The 20,712-nt window shown below is 34.3% G+C and overlaps 1 protein-coding gene across 1 annotated transcript; it reads left to right on the top strand.

The window, feature by feature from the left end:
- Positions 1-9,021: 9,021 nt before the first annotated feature.
- Positions 9,022-19,627, top strand: LOC149785940 (baculoviral IAP repeat-containing protein 8-like). Its single transcript, XM_089976187.1, has 6 exons — positions 9,022-9,175; positions 9,929-10,197; positions 12,273-12,445; positions 13,121-13,232; positions 17,630-17,851; positions 18,183-19,627. Exons 2-6 carry the CDS (start codon positions 9,942-9,944, stop codon positions 18,380-18,382), a joined length of 963 nt encoding a protein of 320 aa, XP_089832313.1. The 5' UTR covers positions 9,022-9,175; positions 9,929-9,941; the 3' UTR covers positions 18,383-19,627.
- Positions 19,628-20,712: the final 1,085 nt, after the last annotated feature.

The following is a 20,712-nucleotide window of genomic DNA, read 5'->3' as shown; positions in this document are numbered from 1 at the left end:
AATCGTTCCATATTTTACGATATTGTACTCACGTGTACTTGATATTGCACTCAAATGTACCCAATAGTGTATTAGGAACTACTTTGTAAATAAATCATGTATACTCACGTAGTAGGCGCTTCACGTTTTGGTTGATTAAATTTGTTCTGAATGAACTATAGCAATTGTTTCGTGGACTGTTACATAGCAGCTGCTTTGCCACATTCCGCATTAACATTTTTGATACAGTATTTCGGATTTCGGCTAGAGATAGATACCAGACAGGGCTGGGTCCCTACAAATAACACGCAGACAGGTCTGATCCCTACAAATAACATGCAGGTAACAAGGCATAAACTGTCTTCTTTAGCTGGTAATAAGAATGGCAAAAATATACTTACAGTTTTACATCCTAAATTTCCTGAAAATGTACTTTCTTAGTATCCAAATTACATGATCCATGTCATGGGTTCTCAAGCTTGATTACACATTTCGAAATCGTACTGTAATTTCGACTATATGCCAAGTGCAATAACATCCTCCTTACTGCACTCAAAATAAAATAAACATTATATTCCATAGCGTCTTTTTGATAATTTCAATTGAAAGACTTCATATTTTTCCCACATTATGATTTCAAACATTCAATGACAGAACAGAAACACACTTGCAGATGTTAACACGCTGCTCCCTCACTGCTGAAATCAAATGTACTTCATGTCGAATTGACCAGATAAATCCAGTCTTTATCACGAAATTTAGCAGAATCGACAAAATACCAAAATCTATTCATTCCAGACTAAATGGGAAAGTTGTTGCAATGCGCATTCATTCACAACATGAATCTAAATTTCAATTTTAAGTAGACAAAAACGCAATTTTCGAAAGTTATGTATAGAGCGCGACTAAGTTAAAATTTATCTGGGCGGAGTTATGTGCGCATTAATAACGTTTTTGTTGTGTACTGATGAATCTGCGCTTGTGTATTTAGTTTGGAAAACGACATAAATTCAGTTACTTTGTTTCCTGTAGTGTATTTTTGTTTATATAATTAAGCCTTGGGTAGAATAAGAAAATGAGCATATAATAAAAAGGTTACTGCATTTGTATGGGAAAATATGAACTCGTTTTGTCAGAAGGATATAATGCACGACCTTGGGATTACACATACCTTTAACCGGCGATTATTCATATTATTTGGATCCTCATATGCCAATATTCCTTTGTAAAAATTATTATTACACGTTCTGACGTTGTCTAAAACAGTGGCTATTGAATGGTACATTTCTCGATTATAATCAAGTAATATGTAGGAAAAAAATGCTCTTATGTACGTTTTTTATTACTTAATTATATGTAGGGTACAGCAGAATTTCTGATACACATGGTTAATACCTAGGATACATTACAGTAATATAATAATAATAATAATAATAATAATAATAATAATAATAATAATAAATAAGGACTTTGGATAGCGCCTAATCTTTAGAAGCTCTAAGCGCTTTACAACATTAGACAACACATATAAGATAAAAAACATATAATAATATTATTACAAAAACAAACACCATGAAATTAGAAAACATTAAAAAAACATGCTGAGAATATTTCAGGTAGGAAACATTATTATGTCTTTAAGTTTGTTCTTGCAGTCGAAATAAGTGAGTTTTGAGTGCTCTCTTGAATGTGATCACTGTGTCTTTGTGTCTAAGTTCAGTGGACAATTCATTCCAGGTTGCTGGGCCCTGGTGTGCAAAAGAACGCTGTCCATATAATACACCGTGATACAAATATTTAATATCTAGGATACATTACAGTAATATATAATACACTGATACACATGGTTAACACCGAGGATACGTTACAGTGATATACATTACACCGTGATACACATGATACATATCTAGGATACATTAGAGTGGTATATAATACAGAGCGATACCCACGTTTGCTAAATATTCTCCAATGTAAATCTTCTGACGAATATGGAGCGAAATATGAGTTTAAGCAGTAAATGTTCACGAAGTTCTGATTAGCGATCTACCTACGGTTCGTACACAAAATAAATTGGGTACCACGTCTATATACTTAGCCGGGATCCAGAACTGGCGGGGTCAAATCTCATTGCAAGTCTTTTTATAGTAGAAATACCCTTCTTTATTCTTAAAATCTCATCTTGCATGTTTCATGATAACATTTTAAAATATGTAGGACACATAATGGTTTCTTCAACGTACTGAAGTTAATGTTAAGGCAAAACAGCTTTAGACTGGTATGTCTCTACACTGTATCTAAATAATGATTCTGACAATGTGGCCTTATGTGTTATGTCTCTTGAAAACAGTTAAAAAATATCTGGAACATATCGTCCTTAGTCTGGCAAGTATCTTAATTATATAAAAATAAAATATAGGCAGGGGCGGATCCCTGAATATCGCTGGATTGGTTCTGGGGTGGTGAGTAGGAGCGCAAGCAAGTAAACCAGGAATCTGTAACAAGGACCCCTCTCTCTTCCAGTCGGACTCTGTTAAGTGTATTATGTCTTTCCAACGTATCTAACTACTAGCAGACAGGACACATCAACCTTTAACTGGCGTGACGTTTGCACATATTTCTGATTTGTATCGCACACATCGACCTTTGACTGGCGTGACTTTTGCATATATTTCTGATTTGTATCGCACACATCGACCTTTGACTGGCGTGACTTTTGCATATATTTCTGATTTGTATCGCACACATCGACCTTTGACTGGCGTGACTTTTGCATATATTTCTGATTTGTATCGCACACACCGACCTTTGACTGGCGTGACTTTTGCATCTATTTCTGATTTGTATCGCACACATCGACCTTTGACTGGTGTGAGCTTATTGCATATATGTCGGATGTGTATCGGACACATCGGCTTTCGTCTGGTATATAAATGTTTGTCCCGGGCCAAAGAGGTCTTAGACTGAGGTGTCATTACATTTTATTCAAGTAATACTTACGACAATATAGTGGCATACAAAGAGGGGGGGGGGTGAGGGGAGCGGTCCGCCCGAGGTGACAGCCAGAGGAGGGATCGGGTGGGTGCCATCGGGAGAGTTGAAATACCAGTGCATGTTTTCAAACAAAATAAAACATTCGCCAAAGTAAATGTTATTTCCAATTCGAGTATGACACCACTGTATTGTTTAAAAATCTACTTCCAAACAGAATATATTTTTCTGTGTGTTTACATTTTAATATTATCTGTGGGGTGCAAAAGGAAGGATCCGCCGGGTACCAAATACTTCAGTTGCCCCTGCGACAATATAACCTTTTTATGGTGTATGATTTCATTACATTAAAATAGTAGATAAGAAAAAGCGACTTTAGAATTTCATATAAAATAAGCTTTCCTGAATATGAACCTATCGGCCATTTGCAAACAATATACAAAATTAACAAATACCAAAGTGAAGTAACGGTATACATATATGAAACAATATGCAATATATATCAGTATATTCAAATAACACTGTGCAATTAAAATAACACAGTGTAATTAAAATCGCAGTGTAATTCAGATCACACAGAGTAATTCAAATCACACAGAGTAATTCAAATCATGCAGTGTAATTCTAATCGCACAGTGTAATTCAAATCACACATTGTAATTTAAATCACGCATTGTAATTCTAATTACGCAGTGTATTTAAAATCGCAGTGTAATTCAAATCCCACAGTGTAATTCAAATCATTGTAACTCTAGTCATATAGTGTATTTCAAATCACACAGTGTAATTCAAATCACACATTGTAATTCAAATCACACAGTGTAATGCAAATCACAAAGTGTAATTGAAAATGAAGCAGAATTAATCATTATCAAAACCTTAGATGCATGCATCCAGATATGAATGACATACAGTATGGAGACGATTTAAAAAATGTAGAAAGAAGGAAACAATATCACATTTATGAGGAAATGAAAAAATGAGTACATTATCAATATCTGTAGCAGTTAAAGCAATTAATATGAAAATATATACATACCATTTTCTTAAATAGTAGCTGATTTAGTAAGTATATTTTCTATCACATACCTAAATTATTTTTTAAATATTCATGGATGAGTCTCTCCCTCTCTCTCTCTCTCTCTCACACACACACACACACACTTACTTATTATGGTCACAACTATGGTGCACGAATAGGGTACGAAAACAAAACACTCTGTTGCAATGAAATCCAAGTATCGTTTGAAACACTATTCAATTATTGTTGCAATTTTGTTTAAAAATTCAATGGTTCTTTTAGTGTTTCATTGATACAATTTACCGTTTCGACGTTATTTTAACACAAGTGTTGTTGCAGCAGTATCATTGACACAGTACATTTTTGTTTTTGCAACAGTATTTTTTGTTGTTACGACTGTATTTTTATCGTCTCAGCGGCAACTACTGCGTTTCAACAACAACAAATATCGTTGGACAATAAACTTACCGTTGTTCTGACAACGGTAATAGCAATAAAACGATGATTGGATACCGTTGCAACGGGTCGAAAAGGTGTTGGAAGCTATCTTGAGAAGTTATTTTCATCCATGCTCAAACATGACTGAACATACGTCGTTAGAACATACGTTGCAGGGGGTTGGGTTAGTGATATGGTCATGTATACATCTGTAAAAGTTGCTTTAGCTGTGTTGCCATTTCTATCAATTCTCTTTATAGATTTTAGTCATCTGATGCAGTACGTGCAAACACTGAAAACATCTTATATTTAAATGAAGATCAAAGATGGAGATCGAAGATGGATTAATACATTTTTGTTTCAGATTTTAACTTGTGACTTGGTGTTCTAAAACACACAAAAAAAAAACATTTCGTTTTTTAATTTTTTTAATTTAAATTAGAAGATACATAATCTAAAATGCTGAAAATACGTATAATTTAGAGGCGTTAAGTAAGTGCATCATTTCATTAAATGTGGTGCATTGTTTACAACCGATGAAGCTAGACAGTTAAAAGATCACTGTTTACATACCTCACGCTTGGCTGTAGCATGATACTAGAATGAACTATATTTAACGGGCTTTATATACAAGCGCGTGACTGTGTTTGATAATAACATGCAAAATCCCACTGTAGAATATAAATATAGGACTTGGAAACTGTCTAATAATAACATGCAAAATCCCAAGGCAGAATATTACATTAGACTTGGAAAATACAACACATGAGTTTCTATTTATAAATCACACGTATTGTCTCACTTCATAGAAATGTGGCAAATAATACTAACAGAGTACTGAAGTACTAATACTACAATTCATCTTGCTATTATTAGTAATATCATTAATATATATATATATATATATATATATATATATATATATATATATATATATATATATATATATACTGAGACAGAAATGTAGAAAATATATAATAAAATTAATTGTGTTACGGGTCCATATACCACTTTGGGATTTTGCCTGTTATTATTAGACACGGGTCACACGCCTTCAAATTTCACACGTTCCTTTGTTTTTTGTGTTTTTTTTTTCTTCTTCAAAACCGATCCATTCTAATCAGACATTATGGGACCCGGGACTATATGCACGATGTACTTACCTCCGAAATTAAAGAACTTTGCGTGCAAAACTACGCACCTCAGAGATTGAAGATTTGACAACAGAAGGGCTTCAATAAGCATTGTCAATTTTACATATTGCAAAAACATGTTAACATATTCTGTTTATAAAAGGTTTAACTTTGTTTAAATCACAATCAAGATATATATCAGAAAGACCTTAGCAAGTGATAAAATTAAATAAGGAATAGAGTCAAGTGTTGGGAACTATTTTGGTAATCTTTACATACATGTAGGTACATATGTATGAAAAGTAAAGGTTCATGAAGATCTAACTGACGATTTACGTATGGTGTTACTCAAAATAAAATCGGTAGCATGTCTATATACTTATTTGGGATTCAGAACTCGATGTTTCAAATCCCATGGCAAGCCCTTTTAATGTAGAATGCTATTCTGTATTCTTAAAACCACATCTCGCATGTTTCATAGTGACATTTAAGAAATATGTTGGACACAATGGACACAACGACCTTAGTCGTAATGGTCTTTTTACCTCAATATATTGAAGTAAATAGCAGGACAAAACAGTTTTGAAATCCCACAGTGTAATTTAAATCCGAAAGTGTAATTGAAAATTACAGAATATAATTCAAATCCTACAGTGTAATTTAACTCATAGATTAATTCAGATATCACATTGTAATTTAAATCACGCCGTAATTCAAACCACACAGTGTAATTTAAATCAAAAAGTGTAATTCAAATCCCACAGTGTAATATGAATCACAAAGTGTAATTCAACTTAAACAGTGTAATTGAAGTCATAAAGCGTAATTCAAATCATAGAGTGCAATTTAAATCACGGTGTAATTCAAATTAGTGAAAATAAAATCAATTAGTGTAATTTAAGGCACAAAATCTAATTCAAATCAGTGTTATTCAAATCACAGTGTAATTCAAATAACAAAGTATAATTCAAATCAGAAAGTGTAATTTCATTCACACAGTGTATTTCAAATTACACAATATAAATCATTATATTCAAATCACAATGTGGAATTCAAATTCCATAATGTTCAATTCAAATCACACAGTATAATTCAAATCATATCGTAATTCAAATCACTCACTGTAATTAAAATCACAAAATGTAATTCAAATCACAAAGTGTAGCTCAAATAACAGAGAGCAAAATTTTGACGTTTCGTTCCCACGAAGTTTACTAGTTCCATGCAAATATTTGTGTAATTTAAGCATCACACATACATTAGGATCTGTGAAGTAAAGATAAATGTCTCTACTGTGTAATCATTTTCCTCAAGCAATTTATAGTGTAACAAGTTTTCAAACTCGTAACTTGTGATGTTGGTTTCGCGAGGGTGATACTTTTAATCCCTAGAAGGCACGTCCTGTAATGTTAGCACATAAAATTCAATTTCATATGCTTTGGCAATATTTACTAGGGTCCTGTCATAAATAATATGTTTTATAAACGGTTAAACAATGATTTTTAAATTTCAATAATTTAAAAAAAAATAAATATTATATTAATTACATTAAGAAAATATATATACAAAATATATTTACAGTGAATTTGAATACAGGCATTCCTAAACCTTTCACTTTTATTTTCGATTTTATGGAATCAGTTATGGGTGGTCCCCCCACCCCCATATCGCATCAATAACAATTCTATATAGCATGATTTATCTGTCATCCTGACGCTTTTCCAAATATTGTGTATTCGGTTATTTAGTTTGTGCATGAATAAAGGTTAGATATACATCAGTTAGTTCGGTGATCTGCGTGTCGAGAAAAATTTAAGACATGCTTTAAATTTGGTGTTTTGATTCCGTCTACCCCTGTGTTTCTTCTTATTTTAATAATTAATGCTCCTACTCCAATCACATGTAACATAAACAAGACACATTTTATATCCTTTAATCGAGTATGCATTTATTGGTTTTGGTTTCGTTGATGTATACAACGGATTCAGAATCGTTTCATAAGATAATTACCCATTTTATGATGTTTTAGTCAAATTCAAATTTGTGAAGAATTATTTAAATACTTAAATACAGATTTTTCTTCTTCTCCATTCTGCTGAAAACTTTTCTTGATATATTTCGATCAGTTCCTTTTCCCCCCATGTACTTCTAATTAATGTTGTATACTGATGTGATTGGCAATATATTGTGTAGTGTGCTTATTCCCTTTATTTCACAAACTTTGGTTTATATCGATGGTTTGGTCATTTATTGCTTTCTTCTAATTGTTGAAACTTTAATTGGAATTTTATAATCTAGGTTAATAGCGACCTTAATCGACAATCCTTAATAGCTATGATACTACCTCTATTTTGTGACCATATACAGTCTCAGCAAAGAAAATACAGTTAAAGAGAAGAAGAAAAAAAAAGAAAAAAAAACAGACCAAGACACCCACGTCGAGCTGAGATAAAAAAGAAAAGGACACAAACTTGTAAGGAACGCCCAAAAAATCGTGATTTTTCTGGCCCTCTAAGTTGTGTGCAAAAGAGAAAGCTAGTCCAGAAGCCAGAAGCGGGATGAGGACTTCCCATCCCGCGTTTTTTCATGGATGCAGACAGACAGAAGATTGATTGCAACCAGTATCTGCTTGAACAGAAATCGTGTGTGTGCGTGTGTGATAAAGGGAGAGGTACATTTGTGAAGCACGAGTTTTAAGAAAATCTTGTATCATTACATACATACATACATACATACATACATACATACATACATACGTACATACATACTCATTTTCTGTCTTCTATTTTCAAGACCCCAAGGAAATTAATGTTTCTTCTACTGTGTTACCTCTTGAAATATTTGTTGTTGGTGTTATTGTTATTATTATTATTATTATTATTATTATTATATACGAGTCACTGTCAACAACTACGGCAATAAGGTAGGTGGAACTAATGACCAAGCCTGCGTTTAGAGAATACGCCATTCTGGCGTTCTGGCCTAATAGTACTTTTTAGGGCTATTATTCATCACATGACATTGATTCGTCCCTCATCAGAGCCCTATTCTCTTCTCAACTCTATGAAAATTCATTAGTTAACTATTGGTGACAGCCTGTAGGTAACAAAACAACGGACCAGCGCTGTCCAACCCGCGGCCCGCGGGCTGATTTTAAATCGCCAACTAGAGCTCGAGCAGCTATAAAGTCGTTGCTTTTCAGTTTTCTGCTGCGGCCCTCGGCTTCAAGAAAAACATTTTTCAGTGTCCCATGGTGTCAAAAAGGTTTTGGGCAGCACTGCAACGGACATCTGAAAGATGCCCACGCAAAACTGATTAAGATCACGAAAAAATAAAGGGTGACGTAATCTTAAGCTTGGCGAATTATTAGGACATTATTGTTATGAAAAATTTACATAGCTTTTCATTATGTCACGAAGGAACACCCTATTACAGGAACCTCAGCGTAATTTTATCATTCGGTGTAAAGCGGTGAAAAGGTACGTAATTACCCACTGTGAGTGGGCACGTTGCATGCTATTATTAGCACGAATGGGATTCCTAAGAGATTAACATTATATAAAAGCCATTGATAGTCACAAATCAGTCATCATTTCTCCCGACAGTCAAGCCTAAGGTATGTAAATATTGATCTTCTATTCAAATTATCATTATAGTATATATAATGTGGTAGCTTTGTTGAGTTGGAATATTGCATTCCATTAAAAGATGTGATGCACCCACCAAACGATTTTTAAAGATATTTACATGTAACGTTGACATTCGTAAATCCTACTTATTATTTTAAAATGTTATTTTAAAAACTGAAAAAATGGCATTTTTGTATTTTAAGCATAAAGTTAACGACTGTCACAAAAATAAATAGAAGTCCAAATTTGATTCCCATAAATATTTTCATTCCAATCTTTCAACATCATAGCCGATATGAGGTTTACTTGTTCTCTATTGCATAAACCAACACTCTGCTACAGTTTGTTCCGTTTCTAAATATCTCGTGTAAAACACATTAGGTACGTTCAGCAATATTTAATTAGGCTGACCTGAAAATTTACAGAGTTACAGATTGGAAAATTTCGCGATGATATGTGGAACGAACTATAAAACTTGACATTTGTAGATGTATACATTCTTTATTTACAACAGGGACCTCTATACAGCTAACGCTTGCTAATATAAGTCTGTGTTAATATGCTGTTCAGAACTTGCTGTGATAAAGTACATATCTAAATACTGACAAAAAAGAACATAATTTTAGAAGTTACTGAATCTGTGTAGATCTTAAAATAGTATTTCTTTCGGATGCATTTATCAAGACCTCTTTCGATCTGCCTATATAGCTGATTTCGAATATAATGCTTTTGTCTTTCAGTTGGTCTTCTAGAATGACTACTGTAGCTGGTATAGATCTCTGTCATGATCAGACAGGTGGACGGCTAAATCTGAATTTCAGCTACGACAACTTCTCTTCACCAAATCAACATACATTTGACAACATAAAACCAGACTTAACGCCACATACGCCTTCCCCCAAATACCCCCAACTTAATTCTGTACCAGCTCGGCTCAGCACATTTCATCAATGGCCACTTGCGAGACCTGTACCCCTACAACTGGCCCAGGCAGGACTTTACTATATCGGTACGTGGACGATGAACACAGAGAAGAATAAGGAATTCGCAACATACAGAGAAAGATAGCATATGGCTGTTGATGTTGCCAGTAGTTCACGATAAGTTTAAAACAGCTAAAATGAGGATCGTTTGAAGAGTTTTTTCCTATTAAAATCAAAATCTCCGACCAAAATCTCGATTTTAAGCACATAGGAGTTTTCTGTGTCCTGGAATTTGCTTTTTCTCATTTAGTGATTACTTTCCATTCAAAAAGGCAATATCTAAACAAATCTAAGACTTATATGTAAATAATAATATCTCGACGCTTTTTTCTCTGTCATGTTGTTTAATTGTCTATGAAACCCATCTATCTGGCAGTCTCTATTTCTAACATTATGATAATAATACTATTCTTAAACATGATAAGTAATCAATCATACTTTATTTGAGATCAATGGAGTATTATTGGCCTAGCAGTCCCCCCACCCCCACCCCAAAAAATAAAAAACCATGTCAGTTTGGGGCAAAATTCCAGACACAGTAAATTGATAACTTACCTAATGTGATATTATTGTCGGCACTTCGGAAATTTTCACCTCCTGGCTAAAATTAGACTGGTTAGCTATAAGTGGGGAAATACGTGTGCTAAATTTAGATATTGACTGGTTGAGGTAAATTACCTGGTCATTCAGTTCGACCAACAACGTTGTAAAAGTTTGAGAAGTTCCACGTAAACTGCTGCACAAACTAGGACTTAATTATCAACAAAATGGGGCTACAATAATAACAGTAGTTTCATAAAGTCTTACTTTTAACAACTACAAAGTCAGTTTCCATTAACATTACTGTGTAGAGAGAAAGATATTTACGGATATTTAGGGAAAGAGAGAACTGTATGGTATTCAGTCTGTGTATGTTTATCATTTTATGTGTCTGTCTTAATTGTTACGACTATATGGTTTTAAACAAACTAACAGAAAATATTGAAAACCAACATGTTTTTAAAAAAAGTTAAACAAATAATAAATTTCCCTAGAATACAAAGTTAAAAATTTAAGAGATCTTACCGTCTTGTGAATTAAATACCAAATTATCCTATAACTTATAAAACAGGTACTAATGAATACAGTTTTAAATAATGTTTAGTTGTATTTAAAAAAAAATCCACTGCTGAAAGTGTAGATGTGCTTGTGGTGGCCTGGATTCTAATGATGTACCGAGAGTCTTTTGTTAAATAATAATAATAATAATAATAATAATAATAACAATAATGAGGACTTTGTATAGCGACTAATCTTTAGAAGCTCTAAGCGCTTTACAACATTAGATAACACCTATAAGATAAAAAACATATAATAATATTATTACAAAACCAAACAGCATGAAATTAGAAAAACATTTAAAAAAATAAAAACATGCTGAGAATATTTCAGGTAGGAAACATTATTAGGTCTTTAAGTTTGTTCTTGCAGTCGAAATAAATCACAATAATAGTATCAAAAATATATCCTTCTTTTATTTCACTACAAATCCAAGTGTTTAGTTCATGAATATTGTTTTAGGGCACTTTGTTTTTTGAGAAAAGAACAATTTGAAGAAAGAAAAAAAAATCAGATCAAGATTCTGTACACTACAAAGACTTCTGTCCAGATGTTATCGCAGGAATTACTAATTTTCAGATTAAAAAGATTTATATTTTTAAAAAACACATAAAGAGGGAACCCGGATGAGAGTAAAACATTAATTGTTCTAAAACAATCTATGTTATAATTAAAAGATATGTTATCAAAACCACAACAAAGCACGTAACAATCATCACGTAGACCAGGTCTAGACATATGAAAATATACAAATGTCGTTGATTCAGCTTAAGATAATGAACATAATATTTATTCTTCAGTAAGACAAAAATAAACAAGGTTGTTTACAAAATTGTCAGTGATTTTGGAGAAGGTCAGCTACTATATACAATTTAACATTACCCATGGCACCTAATGAAATATAACAAAAAACTTACAAACAATGCAAATTTAATATACAAAACAACATATATCTGTCTTGTCTTAATATATGTCTGTTTATCTTTAAATCTGTCTTTCTTAGGTAACAAGGACCAAACGGTATGTTACTATTGTGGGGGAGGGCTGTCGTCATGGACTGCAGAAGACAACCCTGAAATCGAACACGAAAAGTGTTACCCCAGCTGCGAGCTAGTCAAACGAAGGAAACAACAATATTCTACTTACAGTACAAAATCCATCTCCGTCTCAAAGCAGGTATTGTTACGTGAAATATATATATATATATATGAAATATTAATAGTAACTTAAGCGCTATTTATATAAATGAGACGATCTTAACAGTAACTTGAAAATGATGCACTATTTAGTCGCACGGGGAGAATAGCGTGGATACAAGTCTGTGTATTTCAATCATGTTCTAATGTTTTAAGTCGTTAGGTTGCCTTGCTTTGTGCTAATGTTTTAAGTCGTTACGTTGCCTTGCTTTGTGCTAGTGTTTTAAGTCGTTACGTTGCCTTGCTTTGTGGTAATGTTTTATATCGTTACTTTGCCTTGCTTTTTGTCATCCATTTCATAATGCATCAGCTGAAATGTTAAATAAAAAGGAAAGTAACATTTACAGCTGAGAGAATCGAACGATCATTTGTAGGTCAAAATTAAAAACTACTCTATATAGTTCTTTGGAAATTTTAATTGCTGCATTGCTTTGGCCTGTTCTAGAATCTTTTTAAATGTAATTTACATTTACATGGATATCCATTCAGAATATAAAAGTAATTGAAAAGTTATTTGATTTTATCGGAGAGAGAGAGAGAGAGAGAGAGAGAGATGTATGAAGCAATTTCAAATCGCATTATATTTTTTTTTTTTTGTGTTTTCCTAGTGAAAACGCAGAAGTGTGAAAAGTATGTGATGCATTGGATCTTTCAGGATCAAGATCTAGAAGATCCAATGAAAAGCGTTGCTGTACAGAGTCTTATGGAATTCGGTTATTCACCAGAGAAGATCAAGATGGCCGTATATCATATGATGATACAGAAAGGTATGTAAAGAAACAACAAAAAAATTAAAACAAAAAAATAAATAAATAAAGAAACGATATTGTAATTATTTGTGATATCTAAGCAACGACTGCTTGACAAAAGCTTACGGAAATCATATATTCCAATTTGGAGTGTGTATGTATGTATGAATGAATATACGTACTTGCGTACGTAAGAGTTCTTTAATTCTTTTGAATAGGAGCAACTAAGATTTGTTGACTGCTATAGCTGCAAAAATATATACATTCTCAGTGCATAATTTCCAATTTTGAAGTTATCACTTCCCCTTCATATCTGAGTAGATATGTATTTTCCACCATCCAACTCACCGAATAACCCTTAGTACTTGGACTACTTCTATAGTAAAGCTTGTAAAGAGTGTCTATATATTTTTGGAACGATTATTAAAATATTTTTTGTATCCTTGTTTTTACTGATGCTAGGGCATCCGCTTTCTGAAATAAATATCAGAAGAAACATATCAGTACTCAAGCGGTTCCATGACAGTGACAGTGAGTTACAGAATGTCTTTTAAATTTGACATTTAACTGAAACACGACATTTACATAGACAGAAGCCAGTAGGAAGCTTGGCTGACATCGACAAAGATCCGAAAATTTCGTTCTACGTTGATCTTGTTCTGCTTCGTTTTAGCGCATGGATACCATTCACCGACTTTGTTTTCAGTTTTATTACTACCTATTGCAATGCTAGTAGGTATAGATAGAGTAAGTAGAGAAAGTTTTTGGATATCAAATAGAACACAAAATATCGTCTATAGATAAAGGACGTTCGCATTCTGTTATTTTCGAGTCCAGTAATTTCAAACATATTAAGATTTCATTTTAATAATGATCATTTTAAGAACTCTTCATCGCACAATGGCACTATGTTTTATTTTTAACAAGACACACATGATGATTGCACAATAATTGTCTATAGCATGTATGACCTGCTAATTTTAAGACTAGTACATATATTAATTGGGTTTAATTAATTACAAATTGAGAAGACTTATGATTAAATATAATGATATGCGTAAATACGACTTATGGCCACTCTAAGAAAAGATGGCTAGGCATCGATGTGAATCCCTGCCAGTGTGCAAAAACGGTCAGACTTGTTACAGTGGACACAATGACTGACCGTGTTTTCCTCACGATGTACAAAAAGTTCAATCTTGCTTTTGTAGAGATTGTGCTTGACCATGTTTTCCTTACGATGTATGAAAAGGTCTTACAGTAGCCACACTCACTGACCATGTTTTCCTTACGATGTATGAAAAGGTCTTACAGTAGACACTCACTGACCATGTTCTCATCACGATGTATCAAAAGGTCTTACAGTAGACACTCACTGACCATGTTCTCATCACGATGTATGAAAAGGTCTTACAGTAGACACACTCACTGACCATGTTCTCATCACGATGTATCAAAAGGTCTTACAGTAGACACACTCACTGACCATGTTCTCATCACGATGTATCAAAAGGTCTTACAGTAGACACACTCACTGACCATGTTCTCATCACGATGTATCAAAAGGTCTTACAGTAGACACACTCACTGACCATGTTCTCATCACGATGTATCAAAAGGTCTTACAGTAGACACACTCACTGACCATGTTCTCATCACGATGTATCAAAAGGTCTTACAGTAGACACACTCACTGACCATGTTCTCATCACGATGTATCAAAAGGTCTTACAGTAGACACTCTCACTGACCATGTTCTCATCACGATGTATCAAAAGGTCTTACAGTAGACACACTCACTGACCATGTTCTCATCACGATGTATCAAAAGGTCTTACAGTAGACACTCACTGACCATGTTCTCATCACGATGTATGAAAAGGTCTTACAGTAGACACTCTCACTGACCATGTTCTCATCACGATGTATGAAAAGGTCTTACAGTAGACACACTCACTGACCATGTTCTCATCACGATGTATGAAAAGGTCTTACAGTAGACACACTCACTGATCATGTTCTCATCACGATGTATGAAAAGGTCTTACAGTAGACACACTCACTGACCATGTTCTCATCACGATGTATCAAAAGGTCTTACAGTAGACACACTCACTGACCATGTTCTCATCACGATGGAAAAACAAATATTCAAAGTAAGTCAGTCTTGTGCTAATGGGATCTACAATTTGAACAAATGGGGTTCGCAATTTCAAAAAATAAAGAAAACTGCAAATGAGGAGACAAAACGGAGTAAATAGGTCATATGAAGATCATCATAAAAAATGGCAAGCAGCATGTCGATGTTTTCTAATTCAGTTTATATTATAAACCAATAAATTTTATTACAAGCTAATAAGCTAAAAAAATTATTTTGAAAGAAATGATAAACTTCACCAATTATGGTGCAGAACTTATGAATTTGCCTCCCTGGAAGAAAATATTATTGCATAGAATAATAGTATATTTATTGCTGTGCCAGAAGGTACTTAGATGGAAGGTAATGCTGTCGATTTGAATAAAAACCACAAAAGCTTAAAATATGGTCTATGGTAAGCAAAATTCCACCCCACCCCACCCCACCCCACCCCACCCCAATATATGACGCAAAGGAGCAGGGGTGATTTAGTGGGTTTTGAGTTGGATTTGGAACCAGAACGTAGAAGACTAGATTATCACCATCGGATTTACTCGGATTGGTTACTGTGGTGTGTCCTTGTGCATGGCATATTTCTCGTCTTGCTTCGGCAAGATATAACCTTCAAGGTGTTGCTGTGCTACAAAACTATATCTGCTCTACGGTTTGCTAAATTCGCAGCAGGTATATGTGAATATTATCTCAATAATATAAGTTGTAGGTATATAACGCGAAATTTAAAAACAAATCAGTATTCATTTACATATCTCAATAATTAACGTTGTAGGTATATAACGCGTTATTTAAAACCAAATTCAGTATACATTTATATACCTCAAACGAACCTTGTTTAGTTGCGAAAGGTTTGGCTGGCAGGTATTAGTATAGTACCTGGACCTAATACGTATCATCCCTAGATAATTCAAGGGATCCCGAGTGTCCGAGTGGTCTAAAACGCTCACCGTTACCATTTACTGCCATCTCACCTCTGTCAGCGTGAATTGGAATCTCTGGGTCCACCAATGTGGGAATGTGAGAAATCTTGCCAATAACTTCCAGTGGATCGGTGGTACAAAGCGGGGTTTTTCTGGGTTCTTCCTCCACCAGTTAAACCGGCTGTTATGCGCAGCCTATCATGCTCTGAAAAATGGTGTTAAACCACCAAAACAACAATGAAAAAACAACAGATATTTCAGACTGGCAGACCATACGTATTTATTTATTAATTTATTTGTTTATTTATTTATGAGTATTAACTGACCTGGCGATAATGTTCATTATTGCTCGCAAAATTCAGGCATTACGTAGATACGTCAGATCAATTTGGTTTAGCAAGTATGTACCTATATTTACCTGACACTAAATTCACAGTTTCTCCAGGTAGATAAACAAAGAATAAATTTGTTTTTGAAATTCGCGTAAAAATATTTGAATTACTTTGGATTGTGAATTATCTGCCAGATATCCCTATGTTCCTGACTACGAATTATCATGACCTAACAGCTATTGGCATTCAACTTTGTATGCTGAAATTTGATTGTTTAAATACTTTAAGCTTTGAAACTTGAACCGATCACAACTTTCCATCTGCATATTGTAATTTCTGATGTGCCTGAATAAAGATTCTCTTTGGAATGATTAGAGGACTAAGGAAATATATATCTACGCATAGATGAGTGAACAGATCAACTGTTGCATGCGAGGTAGTATATACATTTCCGGTGAAAAATGGGAAGGTAAAAAACGTCACAGATTTGGTACATGGAATCAAGGCATCTCACGCTAAAGCAGGGAAAGTGCCTCGAAACAATTTCTACGGATGACGAATCGTACCATATATTGGGTTTACTCATTACAATCATCTTACTATTATGTGTATTATCTTTTTAAAATCTACTTTCAAATTTATTCTCGGAACAATGCTAGACATATAGGCGGCCCCGGGTGGCCGAGTGGTCTAAAGCGCTCACCATTACGGATCACTGACATCTCACCTCTATCTGCGTGGGTTTGAGTCTCAGGCTCGGCCACTGTGGGTATTTGAGAAAGCTCGCCAGTAGCTTCCCGTAGGTCGTTGGTTGTTCCCGGTGTTTTTCCGGGTTCTTCCTCCACCAGTTACACTGACCGCCATGTATGGCCTATCGTGTGCTAAAAAATGGCGTCAAACCCCACAACAGCAACAACGCCAAGACGTATAGGGACTAAATGGTCACGATTTGTTACTTATTGTGGTTGATGAATATTGAATAATAATTTAGTAAATAATATTTTGTTGCAGGTAAAAGCGTCTTCAATGCAGTAGAACTAATGGATATCATTGATAATTGTGGTGATAACGAGAAGTCAAATAAAGACTTATCTAACGCTGCCAAGTCCAACGAGTTTGAGAAAATAAATGAAGCCGAGAGCTGTACAGATTCATCATTATCATCGACATCAATTTCATCAAAGCAGTCATTTCGTCAACTAAAATATAAACAAGTTGAAGATAATACAAAATGTAAGTATAGAACATATTATTTTTCAAGACATTGATAAATGTTTATTGTATAGTTATTTAATTAATCTCTTTTCGGGCCGGAATAACTAAAACTCAGTGATTACTTCTATTGTTCGTTCAAAAAATGTAAAGTCTTCAAAGCTGACTACTTTTTAGTTTACGAATTCGAAAGACTATGGCTGATATTTCTGGTTTTTCTGGCTGAATAAGATGATCAAGAATAGGGGAGACCCCCCCCCCCCCCCAACTCGATTTCTTTTAATTATTAGTATCTATTAAGTTGACAGTTTTCAAATTCATTCTGTTAACTTGCGTTATTTTCTTTTTGCAGTGGATGCAAAAACACTTAGAGAAGAGAATGAGCGTCTCCGAGATATGAGTATATGCAAGATCTGTATGGACAACACTTCTTGTATCGTATTCCTCCCATGTGGTCACATGGTATGCTGTGCCGATTGCTCTCCGGCCATGCGGAAATGTCCAATATGTCGCCTGCTTGTGCGCGGTACTGTCAAAGTATTCATGGCATGAACATTAAGAAAAGGCACGGTTTGGCCCACAAGTTGCGAATGCATTGGATTAGTTTTGTTCGTAACTTGTTGGTAAATCCTATGGTAAATCGAAGCGGGGAAATAGCCGTGGTGGTCCGAATTGATGTTGGGATTCTTTTTGCGATGAATTTCTGGTTTTGTCTCACATACAATTGAAACAAATGTTGTTCTCGCAGAAAAAGCCTTGGTGGTTCGAATGCTTCAGATAATATAAATAATCATACTACTGTTTTCTTCACGAAATAAGACTACTCAACGTTTCAACATAACTTCGAAAGCACGGTTATTTATGTTGCTAGAACTTGATTCGAAATTGTGATTATTTTTCAGATTTAAGGTGAAAAAGTCTTGAAATCCAAAATTATATCCAAATCATGAGTTTTGGGTCAGTAAACGGAAAAGGAAACTTTCCTGCTAAATAAAAAACCATAAAATAGGTTCTTTGCAGTTTATTGCGATGCAAAATATAGCTAAATTTCTTAAATAGCATAACTAAATTGATTCGCAAATTTCTAATGATAGAATGAAATAAAACTAGCACATTAAAGGCATTTATAGAAGATTGAAAGAAGACCGACTCAAGCTTGACTATCAAGGGAGAAAAAAGAATAATATCATCAACTAAACCTATAAGCCTTTATTTTGCTATGATTTATTTTATTTCATCCAATATTCACACCGACTCAATTGGCATATATACTGGCCAAGGCTTACATGATCAGTATGAGCTTTTTCTGATTTTCAATGCTTTAGTTTATTCAGAAACAAATTTAATCAACCAAAATGTAAAGCGTCTGCTACATGAGTGTACATGACTTGTTTACAAAGTAGATCCAAATACACTATTGGTCACACGTGTCCTGCACGTGAGTGCAATATCAAGGTGTGCAATATCGTAAAATACTGAACGACTCTGACAATGTAAAGTTAACGGAGAAAGAATGAACATGTAATAAATATATAATGCTTTTCGTAAAACATTTAATTACATGTATTTTGTGTAATGATTTTAAACAAGACTATGGGCATTTTGTTACGAATAAACGTGTTGTTTTTGCATCTCACATTTGACACATGTGTGGACCTTATTTACTGCGCTCAACATACAATCAAGACAGTAGAGGAGAGAGAGAGAGAGAGAGAGAGAGAGAGAGAGAGAGAGAGAGTAAAATCCTGTTATTATTAATTCGTTTCTGTTAGTCAGTTTAATAAAATGTTAAATATATTTATTTATGTTCGACATTGTTCATTCCAGTTTGCATGTTAACAAATTTCTTTTTTGATATGGCGACTGACTATATTTGTCTATGTTTTCTATGTATTATAATGTCTTCACAAAAATTCATCGCTGAAAGATTTATATTTCTATAAAACCACGTTCCTAGTGCCATTTAATTGTTTTACTTCATCACATATAAGAATGACACTACATAATATGTCATCACAATAACTTTCTTATGATGGATGCTCGTGTGCGTACGCACACACACACACACACACACACACACACATAAATACACACACATACGAACACACGTAATAGTGACTGAAAATTTGTATGTATCCTTATCACATTCAATAATGTCTATTATAGTTAGGGGCCCCGACTGGCCGAGTGGTCTAAAGCGCTTTCCGTTACGGATCACTGCCATCTCACCTCTGTCTGCATGGGTTCGAGTCTAGGATTAGGCTAATGTTTGGTATGTGAGAAAGCTTGCCATTTGCTTCTCGTGGGTCGGTGGTTCTTCCCGGTGTTTTCCCGGATTCTTCCTCCACCATTAATACTGGCCGCCATGCATAGCCTATCATGTGCTGAAAAAAGGCGTTAAACCCCACAACAACAACAACAACAACAACTATTATAGTTAATTTTATAGTGGTTGTAGAGCTGTATATTTTGTGGAGGCATTCAAAAGAGAAAAAATAGACTTCGATAATTCATTGGACCTGTCAAAGACTCTTAAAAATGTAGGACACAGAGACATTAAGTTTGTGTACGGTTAGTACTTGGTTCATTCTAGTGGTATATTGGAAAACAATGGGCTAAAGTTTGTAAGTGGTAGGGGAGATTGGTACTTGGGATACATTACAGTGATGTAAAGTAAACAGTGCCTGAAATTGGTACGGTGTGATTGATACGTAGGATACATTACAATAATGTATAGGAAATCAACGGCCTGAAGTTTGTACGAGGTGACTGGTACGTAGGATACATTAATGTGATGTATTGGAAAGTTTGTATGGGGGATTAGTACATAGGATACATTACAATGATATATAATGCACTTTGGACTTAAGTTTCTACGCGGG

Source organism: Sinohyriopsis cumingii, chromosome 12 (assembly GCF_028554795.1).
Source record: "Sinohyriopsis cumingii isolate HCF-2022 chromosome 12, ASM2855479v2, whole genome shotgun sequence".
Classification (NCBI taxonomy): Eukaryota; Metazoa; Mollusca; class Bivalvia; order Unionida; family Unionidae; genus Sinohyriopsis; species Sinohyriopsis cumingii.
Note: the sequence above shows the minus strand (reverse complement) of the source record. Positions and strands in the feature narration are given on the sequence as shown.

What these genes read in the sequence shown, in the direction of transcription:
- LOC149785940 (XM_089976187.1), top strand. Translation starts at nt 9,942, where the DNA reads ATGACTACTGTAGCTGGTATAGATCTCTGTCATGATCAGACAGGTGGA. An exon ending in GGCAGGACTTTACTATATCG is followed by an intron (nt 10,198 to 12,272) that starts GTACGTGGACGA and finishes TGTCTTTCTTAG; the next exon opens with GTAACAAGGACCAAACGGTA. An exon ending in TCATATGATGATACAGAAAG is followed by an intron (nt 13,233 to 17,629) that starts GTATGTAAAGAA and finishes ATTTTGTTGCAG; the next exon opens with GTAAAAGCGTCTTCAATGCA.